This window comes from Ruditapes philippinarum, unplaced genomic scaffold, assembly GCF_026571515.1.
Source record: "Ruditapes philippinarum isolate M1 unplaced genomic scaffold, ASM2657151v2 ctg23596_1_1_1_1, whole genome shotgun sequence".
NCBI lineage: Eukaryota > Metazoa > Mollusca > Bivalvia > Venerida > Veneridae > Ruditapes > Ruditapes philippinarum.
Genome location: NW_026858989.1, coordinates 1 through 11508, shown reverse-complemented (window position 1 = coordinate 11508; position 11508 = coordinate 1). Strand labels below are relative to the sequence as shown.

The 11508-nt window shown below is 34.3% G+C and overlaps 1 protein-coding gene across 2 annotated transcripts; it reads right to left on the bottom strand.

Moving 5' to 3' along the window:
• Window positions 1-208: 208 nt before the first annotated feature.
• On the bottom strand, window positions 209-3201 carry LOC132754875 (copine family protein 1-like). Of its 2 annotated transcripts, none has more exons than XM_060745624.1 (3): window positions 2963-3100; window positions 1264-1362; window positions 209-585 (listed from the first exon to the last, which is right to left on the bottom strand). In XM_060745624.1, exons 1-3 carry the CDS (start codon window positions 3051-3053, stop codon window positions 470-472), a joined length of 306 nt encoding a protein of 101 aa, XP_060601607.1. In that variant the 5' UTR covers window positions 3054-3100; the 3' UTR covers window positions 209-469. The 2 variants fall into 2 exon arrangements, with proteins under 2 accessions (XP_060601607.1, XP_060601606.1); XM_060745623.1 differs by having other exon boundaries at window positions 450-585; window positions 2894-3201.
• Between the last annotated feature and the right edge of the window lie 8307 nt (window positions 3202-11508).

Genomic DNA, 11508 nt, shown 5'->3' with positions numbered 1-11508 from the left:
ATTACAGACAAATAAAGAAAATGAAATAAAGATGTATATGCAACTACTAGTAAACATTTCTGTCAATTTTAAAGATACCATGCAGATAGTATGAATTTGTCACAGCATCATCCTCTTAAATACTTATTTCACAAAGCACCACATCAGCAGCACTTTCTTTTGTTGCTTACATATAATAATAATAATAATAATAATAATATAGGCCAGAAGGAAGAAAAATGATATTTAAATCATTGAAGTTGTTCTAAATATTTGGAAAAAAGTGATCCCTCAGAAACATTAAAAACAGAAAAATTACATGAAAATTGCAGACTCAGTTTGATTGAGTCTATACATGAGGGATATTGAACTAGTGCAACAGCCCTCACGCCCCCTAGCATATGGAAACAAATGGTATACAGAAACATGGTGTAATGCAAAGACTTTATATACCATAATTTGTCACAATAATAATTTGGTTATTATATACTTATGCTGGCATTACCCTCTGATAAGGATTTGGATTCAGCATATCTATATGATGTAGGGACCTGCCACCATTTGTCTTTATCCCCTGATGAACATTACTGGCTGTAAAATCTATACCTGTAAGATAAAAAAGAACTTATATGAAAATAGCGAAAAACATTATTCCCTTCAAACTAGAAATCTGTCAAATGGAAACATACAGTAATCCCCCCACATTACACTGATTTGTCACTTTATGTACAGATAGTCTGACAGAAAATCTATATCCCCCCCACTCTAAGTCAAGTGGAGGTACAAAAACATATCTCATTTATGTAGATAAAAAAAAACTAGTGAGATAAGGGTGAAATGGGAGCATTTATCTTAAATACTTAAATGTTTTCTGTTTGTTTGTTTGTTTGATTGGGTTTTACGTCACATCGACACAGTATAGGTCATTTGGCCATGTTCCAGCTTTTTTGGTAGAGGAAGACCTCAGGTGCCCTTCCATGCATTATTTCAGGCACGAAAGGGCACCCGAGTAGAACCATATGACGTTCCATAAACTAACTGGCTAGCTTCCTCACATGAAAGAATCCAAAGTCCCTGTAGGGATTCGAACCCACACCGGTGAGGGGCAAGTGGTTGAAGTCAACAACCCTAAAACCACTCGGCCACGGACGCCCCTGTTTTTCTGCTTGTAAGAAATGTTGAGTCATGAATTTCATTTCATCCAGAATAATTATAAACCTTTAAGACAATAAAAATATACATATAATTTTAAGTAGGGTATAGAAAAAAAAACTATGCATTTACCAAATATAAGATTGCTAGATTCCAGACCAGCTTTTCTAATAGCATCAGTAACATCTTCTATGTTGGTAAATTTATCAAATATTTTTCCTGAATGTGTCCCTGAAATATACATGTACCATAATTCAAAATACAAGCAAACATTTATGTATAGTTCAGTCAGAGGATGTGCATATTATTTTAGTATACAGTTTAATTGACACAACTGCATCCCCTTTTCTTACAAACAAGTCAATACTCCATGTAACAAATTTAATTAGTCTTTCAAACCCAACAACCATCATCATACTTTTAAATGTTTCTTCGGCAAACAATGTACAAACCTCTATCCATTATCAGTTTTGGCAAGCTTAAACCCAGAATCATTTTAGGCAAGCCTCTACCCACATTCAGTCAAGACAAGCCTCTATCAACGATCAGTTTTAAGCAAACCTCTAATAGAGATAGAGTCTATCCACAATCAGTTTAGGCAAGCCTCTACCCATGATCAGTTTAGACAAGCCTTTATCCACAATCAGTTAAGGAAAGCCTCTATCCACGATCAATTCAGACAAGCCTTTACCCATGATCAGATTAGACAAGCCTCTATCAGTTTACCTCTACCCTAGATCAGATTAGACAAGCCTCTATCAGTTTAGGAAAGCCTCTATCCTCGATCAGTGTAGACAAGCCTCTACCTACACGCTCAGTTTAGACAAGCCTCTACCTACACGCTCAGTGTAGACAAGCCTCTACCTACACGCTCAGTTTAGACAAGCCTCTACCTACACACTCAGTTTAGACAAGCCTCTACCTACATGATTAGTTTAGACAAGCCTCTAACTACACGCTCAGTTTAGACAAGCCTCTATCCACGATCAGTTTAGACAAGCCTCTAACCACGATCAGTTTAGACAAGCCTCTACCTACACGCTCAGTTTAGCAGTGATTTTTCTCACTAAATTGGGAAGAGGCCTTAGCCTCTTGATTTTGGGAAAAACTATCTCTAAAATTGCTGATTTGGGAAGTAAAAAAGCTGGTTTAAGTTCATATTTTTGGGAAAACTGCATGATTTTAAAGAAAATTTCAATTGGGAAGAGGCCTTTTTTCGGAGTCTGTTATATAAGTAGAAATATCACTGGTTTAGGCAAGCCTCTACCTATAGGATCAGTTTAGACAAGCCTCTACCTACATGATCAGTTAAGGCAAGCCTCTACCTACACGCTCAGTTTAGACAAGCCTCTACCTACACGCTCAGTTTAGACAAGCCTCTATCCACGATCAGTTTAGACAAGCCTCTATCCACGATCAGTTTAGACAAGCCTCTACCTACACGCTCAGTTTAGACAAGCTTCTATCCACGATCAGTTTAGACAAGTCTCTACCTACACGATCAGTTTAGACAAGCTTCTATCCACGATCAGTTTTGACAAGCCTTTACCTATACGATCAGTTTAGACAAGACTCTATCCATGATCAGTTTAGACAAGCCTCTACCTACATGATCAGTTTAGACAAGCCTCTACCAATCTGCAAAATTATTTTTGACCATTTAAGTTCTGTTACTTTAATAGAGTACAATAGCAAAAACTTTTAATTAAAACACATGCCTCGTTAAAATTCTGAGAAGACATTGTGATCGCAAAAGTCTCACCTCCCATGTACATCCGATATATAGAATTATTTTTCATCTTGCTTTGGTCAAAAAATTGCCCCTGGTTACCTGATGTAGTGGACTGTCTCTTCTGCCTTCCCCATAAAAAGTAAATCACCAATAAAATCACACCAAAGATTATCAAACTAATTGGCTCCATAACTAAGTTTCGTCTAAAGTAAACTGCATATAACTAAAATTTCATCAGATTTTATAAGATACACAGAAAAGAGGAAGTAAACGTCACATAAACAATTGTAAATAATACGACGTAAAATTTACACGCTGTAACCGTAAAAGCGCGGGAAAAGGAGAGAAAGAAGAAAAGAAAAAGAGAAACATGGTACGAACAAAAGCCGACGCTGGTGGATCAAGGAAAGGTATGTGGTCGTTGAATCAAAATAAATTGAAAATATATAATGAAACGGAATCTTTATTTAAAGAGTAGCACAACTTTACCAGGTAACCGTGTGTGTAAAATTTCTTCGCGTGCTTGCTTGCCTTGTCAACTCCAGTATTGGCAGTAACATTGATTTGACTGGACCATCTTTACGACTTTAGCAATCATAAATATATTTTGGTAAAATTTCCACATGGATTTTTTTTAGATAAATCCCATTTTAATTCCAATAGACAACTGTTACTGTAAAGTAAAGTTTGCAGGCGCAAAATTTGTGTGTTCTGTTGTAAAAACAATCTTCTGGCCAGTCAGAACATATTTATATGATTTGGTTTGTTGGCATCTTACCTATACAGTAAAAGAATCGTGTATCTTCCCTTTAAGCATTTATTTAGCCAGCAGTATAATGATACCAAAACACCACTAAACTGCTGACAAAGTGAAATAGATGCAGGATGCCAGGATCATCCCGTTCCAGAATGCTTTTTGGGATTTTAGCACGACTATTCGCAGAAAAATTGAGCTAATGCAGTCACCATTATTTTGTCGGCATCCCTGTGGTTAAGTTTTTGCATGTATACTGTAAGCTGGTATCTCCATAACTACTCTTTGATTTACTTTTTTGCATAATTATGTCCCTTTTTCGACTTGGAAATTCTTTGTGTAAGCTGTTATCTCCATAAATACTGAAGGGTTTTTGCCTTTTATTGTGACAATTTTATGCATTCATAATAATCAAGCAATCAAGTGATTTACTCGATAAAACATTTTTATAAAAAGCCTTTGTATCTTTTCGGACAATTGTATGTATTCATATACAGGCTGGTGAAAATGCCCTATTGGGCTTATGACATAAAAAATCATATTTCTAGGAAAGTAATAAATATATTTCTTTTAAAGTTTGTTTGTTTATTAAGAATAATATTTGAAATAAACAGAAAGAAAAATATTTGGCTACTGTCACTTTTGTGAGAATAGTTCCCCTTTTTCATGTTTTTATATCACATTAATTTAGAAGTCCTATAAAAATATGTTACATATGCACTAGCTAAAGATACTTCAGCGAACAGGTTTTATTGTATTGCTAGACCTGTTCGCTGAAGCCAACCCCGTATCGAAAGTCAACCAGACCCGTGACATTTTTATGTCATGCTGTAATTCAATAAATTTGCGTGATCAGGACAAAAACTATTTTAATACAGGTAGTTAGATATATTTGGGACCCTTCAGTCTATATTTTTGAACACAGAATGTTAGATTTATGAAATATTGCCTCAAAGTTTATCAGCGGGTTCACATTTCATAAAATTCACCGCCATTGCTGCCCTAATTATCACGTGACCAGCGAGAATTTAGGTTCGGATACCTTTGCATAACATTTTGTGACACGTGACCCAAATGCTATTTTTAATTGAAAACATGGCATTGCAATTATGAATAATGGTGTATTTATTCAATAACAGACATAGTACCAAAAACATGTTGGATTTTATATTGTTTTGACTGATGATTCATACACTTACTAAAAATAGACTAAAAATAGATGCTAGAATTCCAAAACATGAAGTCCGCGTCTCATTGAAAGCAGACTCCATTTGGTAAACATCCTCTACATATTTCTCTAAAATAGTTGGGTACACAATGTCATTGAAGTTTCATTTAAAAACAAAACATGAATTGGTTCAAATTGATTTGTTTATCAAATGATATTTTATTGACCCAAATTTGATTAATAAGGTGATTTTAGTAGGTTTTTATGTACGGCGCACTAACTGTCAAATTCTGGTAGCCTTTGCAAATAGGGTTGACCCATAACTTTACTGTCGCAACGTCAAAATAAAAGCGACATATAAAGTTATGGAAGCCAGAACTACATATGCACAAAGTGTAAAACAAAATAGGTTAAATAACTTATTATGCTCTAATTCATTTGGTCAACACCTGTCAGCATACATTTCATTCAGTTTTCAGAGAAAACTTCAAAGTTTAATGTTCAGTGTCAAAGAATTTTCAAAATATAAATGCCAGAAACAGACTATTTACAGTGTTCCCACTTCTATTTTTCATTGAGAGTATTTTTACCCCTTACCTTTGAAAACTGGGGGTAAAATAAAAATTCAGGGGGTACATAAAATTTGTACAATAATATTCACTCCACACCCCCCCCCCCCCTTAGGTAAAATTCATTGTGACCAACACATACTGGGCATATATCCCCATCTCAATTAATGTAACTATATTTTAAGTTATTTTAATTTATAAACAGCATATAAAATTGTTTACACCACACCTTTGAACAAAACAAAGCTTCCTTTTTGGTGATGTTTTTATTTAACAAAATCGCATCGCGAAAATATGTGACAAATGAAAATTTGTCTGTTTTCTGCAGAAACATTCACAATTCCAGTTGCTGCTGATTACAATTATATTAGAATTAATATTTTTTTAATATTTCAAGATTGTTTTCATTGGCTATACTTACAAGGCAATCGTAAAACAAAAATTTCAAATTTGTAATTTACGGCAATAATTCCCAAGGGGGGTCCTGTAAACTTTCATTGTGAATTGGGAGATTTTCTCACATTTCATCAATTTCAATGCTTTGAAGTGATTTTTGTATGAGAAATTGTTCAAAAGAATAATTTTTGAATTATACATGATTAAGTTCCTGACTTTCTGTGCGTATTTTTACCCTCTTGTCTAAATTTCTGTACGTGAATTTTGGAATTTATGCGTAAAATACGCACATATGTGCGTAAATGGGAACACTGTATTTAATCCAAATATATAAAATAAAGGTACTGGCGCAATAATCTAGAGCAAAATGAAGTTGTTGGACACATTTCTATTAAGAATTTTATATTACAATATAATTTTTATGAACTTTAAATATTTTGTTTCCAGAAAATGGGGAAAAGGGAAATAATTCTAAGAAAATAAAAGATAACCAAAATATTTTCAATTTTATTTGTATCATATATAAATGCTTAATAAACAAAACAAGTGAAAAGGAAACATATTAATCATTTTTCTAGAAATAAGATATTTTATGCCTTAAGCCCAATCGGGCATTTTCACCAGTTGATAGTTTGTGTTCAAATTTTTCTTCAGACTACGTTTTTTTCAAAAAGTCAAAGTTGCTGGTGGGGGTATTAATCACCTTCAGTGATAGGTCTAGTTATACTTGACATTATGATATACATACAACGATACAACAATCAGCCCTGTAACTGTATAAAAAAAGCTGCAGTCTGAGTGACAACTGGTTGAAAACCATGCGGATGTGTGTGGCATATATCGTAGATTTAACTTTGTCTGTGGCAGTTGTCAATCTGTAGACTGACAAGAGAGAGGAATGTTAGAGCATTTGTGGCTTTTAAACACGTTCTGATTTTGTAATTAATTCTCTCACATTTTAACATTTTGTATCAGAAAGCATATGCCTTATACATTGATGCATTATTCTCTGACAAAAATTCAGCACAATATGGCCAGATATGTGTTGGCATGCCGTAAAAATCCAAACAAACAAACTCTGACAAAAGGGGCTCTTGTTTATTAGTCCCCTACCGGTTTAACCGGAGGGGACTTTAGGTTTACCCTCCGTCCGTCTGTCTGTCTGTCCGTCTGTCAGTCCGTCAGTCCGTCCGTCCACAAAACTGGATCCCGCGATAACGCAAAAAGTTCTGAAAATATTTTTATGAAACTTGATAGATGGCAGTATGGAGATTATGCACGTCTTTTTTTTTCTTCCTATGTTGAAAATTCTGGTTGCTATGGCAACAAATAGTCTGAAAATATGGCAAATTTTAACACATAAACTGGATCAAGTGATAACTCAAAAAGTACTGAAAATATTTTTATGAAACTTGAAATATGGGTAGATGGCAGTCTGGAGATTATGCACATCTTTTTCTTTCTTCCTATGTTGAAAATTCTGGTTGCTATGGCAACAAATAGCCTGAATTTCAAGATTTCTGATTTAAATTTTTCAGCTTTTTCACTATATGTTCTTTATTTCTTAAGGTGTTTACTTCAAACTTTAAATATAAGTTTCTGGTCATCAACCACATCATATGTGACAAGGTTTATAACTCTAGCACAAAAAATATCAGTATTACCTCCCTTGAACTTAGATTTTTTAGGGGAAAAAATGTTGTCTTTTTTAAATAACTTCTTTATTTCCTAATGTATCTACTTCAAACTTCATATATATGTTTCTTATTATCACTCGACATTTTTGAGAAGGTTAAATACTCGAGCAAGACTATTTCCAGAATTATGTCCCCCTTGAACTTAGATTTGTTTCGAGAAACTGGTATTTTCACTCCAACTTCTTCATTCCTTATAGGATTTACTTTAAAATCCCACATCGTAATAATATGACAAGGTTGTATAAACATAATTTTCTTACTAAGCATGGAAACTTAACACATTACTGTGATATAGACAAAAAAACTTATTTTATTATGTTTTGTGGTCGATATTTTCAAATACAGACTTCATCCTCAAATTCATTATAAATGGCAATACACAGGAGTGTATGACAATTAAAGAACTTTTTGAGGGACCGGTAGGGGACTGCTGTATTGCCCGCAATACTATCAAATGCTTGTTATTAATGTAATTCTGTAAAGTGTTAATCAATTCAAATGTATTATTTCCAGCTCTTGGAGGAACTTCAACTAGGAAAGCATTTGGTGGAGCAGGTCCCAGTAGTGCTGGAGCATCACCCTCAGGTAATTCATTCAACCTGTCAAATTTTTCGTATGAAAAAAGCTTTTCAGTTTCCATAGAAAGACATTATCACATGAATAGATTAGAGAAGGAAAAGTCTATAAACTAATTGTGGGACTTTAGACATTGAATCTAATGTAACAGAAATAAATGGCCAAATTTATTGAGTCAGGGAAAGAAATGTTTCGCCAACTTCTGGTCATTCTTTATCAATGCAATGAATACTGATTCTAACCTATCACTGGGATTGATTGTGTAAGAGGTTACAAGTTCATTTATTTCTTTTCTTTTTAGTCCCCTACCGGTTTAACCGGAGGGGACTTTAGGTTTACCCTCCGCCGGGCGTCCGTCTGTCTGTCCGTCCGTCCGTCCACAAAACTGGATCCCGCGATAACTTGAAAAGTACTGAAAATATTTTTATGAAACTTGATATATGGCAGGGCCAAAACACCATTTTTGGGGAAGGGGCCTCAGCCTTTTTCTTGGGGAAAATATGCGTGATTTTGGCATACTTTGGGAAAAGGGGTCTCAAATTTAACACAAACTTTTAACAAGTTCTTAAAAATAGAAAAGCAAAAAGCACTGGGAAATACAAATGAGGCAGTCAAAATCCTTAATTCAACACCATCATTTAATTTTGTTCTTAATTCTATGGGAAATTTCAAAAGACTGGGGAATTTTGAGGACCAAACTGGGGAAAAAAAGAGGCTAGTTTTGTTGGGGAAGTAGCCTATATTCGGCCTCTACAAAGAAGGGTTTTTTGGCCCTGTATGGATAGATGGCAGTATGGAGATTATGCACGTCTTTTTAGCTCACCTGTCACAAAGTGACAGGGTGAGCTTTTGTGATCGCTTTTCGTCCGGCGTCCGTCTGTAAACTTTTACTTTAAATGACATCTCCTCATAAACCACTAAGCCAATTTCATCCAAACTTCACAGGAATGTTCCTTTGGTGGTCACCTTTAAAAATTGTTCAAAGAATTTAATTCCATGCAGAACTCTGGTTGCCATGGCAACCGAAAGAAAAAACTTTAAATATCTTGTTTTAAAAAACCCTAAGAGCTAGAGCTTAGATATTTGACATGAAACATCTTCTAATGAGTGTCTACCAAGTTTGTTTAAATAAAACCCCTGGGTCAAAATTGGCCCCGCCCCAGGGGGTCTTGATTTTCCCTATATGCATATAGTAAAAACTTAAAATATCTTCTTTTAAAGAACCCAAAGAGCTAGAGCTAAGATATTTAGCATGAAACATCTTCTAATGAGTGTCTACCAAGTTTGTTTCAAATAAAAGCCCTGGGGTCAAAATTGTCCCCGCCCCAGGGGGTCATTGATTTTCCCTATATGCATATAGTAAAAAACTTAAAAAATCTTCTTTTAAAGAACTCAAAGAGCTTGAGCTAAGATCTTTAGCATGAAACATGTTCTAATGGGGTGTCTACCAAGTTTGTTCAAATAAAAGCCCTGGGGTCAAAATGGCCCTGCCCCGGGGTCATTGATTTTCCTTATATGTGTATAGCAAAAACTTAAAAATCTTCTTTGAAAAAAACCCAAATAGCTAGAGTTTAGATATTAGGCATGAAACATCTTCTAGTGATTGTCTACCAAGTTTGTTCAAATAAAAGCCCTTTGGTCAAAATTGGCCCCGCCCCAGGTGGTCTTTGATTATCCCTATATGCATATATTATATAGTAAAAACTTTAAAAAATCTACTTTTAAAAAACCCCAAGAGCTAGAGCTAAATTATTAAGCATGAAATATGTTCTAATGAGTGTCTACCAAGTTTGTTCAAATAAAAGCCTGGGGTCAAAATTGGCCCCGCCCCAGGGGTCATTGATTTTCCCTATATGCATATAGTAAAAACTTAAAAAATCTTCTTTTAAAGAACCCAAAGAGCTAGAGCTAAGATATTTAGCATGACACATGTTCTAATTGGTGTCTACCAAGTTTGTTCAAATAAAAGCCCTGGGGTCAAAATTGGCCCCCGCCCCAGGGGTCATTGATTTTCCTTATATGTTATATAGCAAAAACTTAAAAAATCTTCTTTAAAAAAAACCCAAATAGCTAGAGTTTAGATATTAAGCATGAAACATCTTCTAGTGAGTGTCTACAAAGTTTGTTCAAATAAAAGCCCTGGAGTCAAAAATTGGCCCCGCACCGGGTGTTATTGATTTTTCCTTATATTTGTATAGCAAAAATTAAAAATCTTCTTTGAAAAAAACCAAATAGCTAGAGTTTAGATATTAAGCATGAAACATCTTCTGGTAATTGTCTACAAAGTTTGTTCAAATAAAAGCTCTGGGGTCAAAATTGGCCCCGCCCCAGGGGTGTCATTGGTTTTAACTAAATGTGTATAGTAAAAGCTTAAAAAAGCTTCTTTTAAAAAAACCCAATGAGCTAGAGCTTAGATGTTTAGCATGAAACATCTTCTTATGGGTGTCTACCAAGTTTGTTCAAATAAAAGCGGTAGATCTTTGTTTTTCATTATATGTGTGTAGTAAAAAAGTTTGTTCAAATAAAAGCCCTGGGGTTTAAACTGGCCCCGCTCCGGGTGCCTTTATACAGGTGAGCGACCTCAGGGCCATCATGGCCCTCTTGTTTTTTTCCTTCCTATGTTGAAAATTCTGGTTGCTATGGCAACAAGAAGTCTGAAAATATGGCAAATTTAACACATGAAACTGGATGTCAGTGATAACTCAAAAAGTACTGAAAATATTTTTATGAAACTTGAAATATGTTGGGATGGCAGCCTCTTGGAGATTATTGGCCACATTTTTTTTTTTTTTTTCTTCCTAAATGTTGAAAAATTCTGGTTGCCCTATGCCAAAAATAGCCTGAATTTCAAGATTTTCTGATTTAAATTTTTCAGCTTTTTCTCACTATTTGATACAAGTTCTTTTTTCTTAAAACAAGGTGTTTTTTTTATACTTTTCCAAAAAAAAAACTTTTTAAATATTAAGTTTTTTTTTTCCTTGGTTTTTTTTTTCATTTAAAACCCAACCAAATTTTTCCAATTTTTTTTTTATTCTTCTGTTGGACAAAAAGTTTTTACAACAAAACTGCTTGGGGCCAAACCAAAAATTATTTTTTTCAGTTTTTTTTCCCTTTCCCCTTGGGGAAATTTTTCAGAATTTTATGAAAAAAATGTTGTCTTTTTTAAAATTAACTTCTTTATTTCCTAATGTAATCTACTTCCAAACTTTCATATATATGTTTGCTTAAATTATCACGTCAACATTTTTTTGAGAAGGTTAAATACTCTTAAGCAAGACTATCTTACAGAATTATGTTCCCCCTTGAACTTAGAATTTTTTTCGGAGAAATTGGGTAAATTTTTCACTCCAACTTCTTTCATTTCTTATAGGGATTTGCTTTAAAATCCCACATCGTAATAATATGACAAGGTTTGTATTAAACATAATTTTTTCTTACCTAGGTATGGAAACCTTAAACACCATTACTGGTGATATAGACAAACT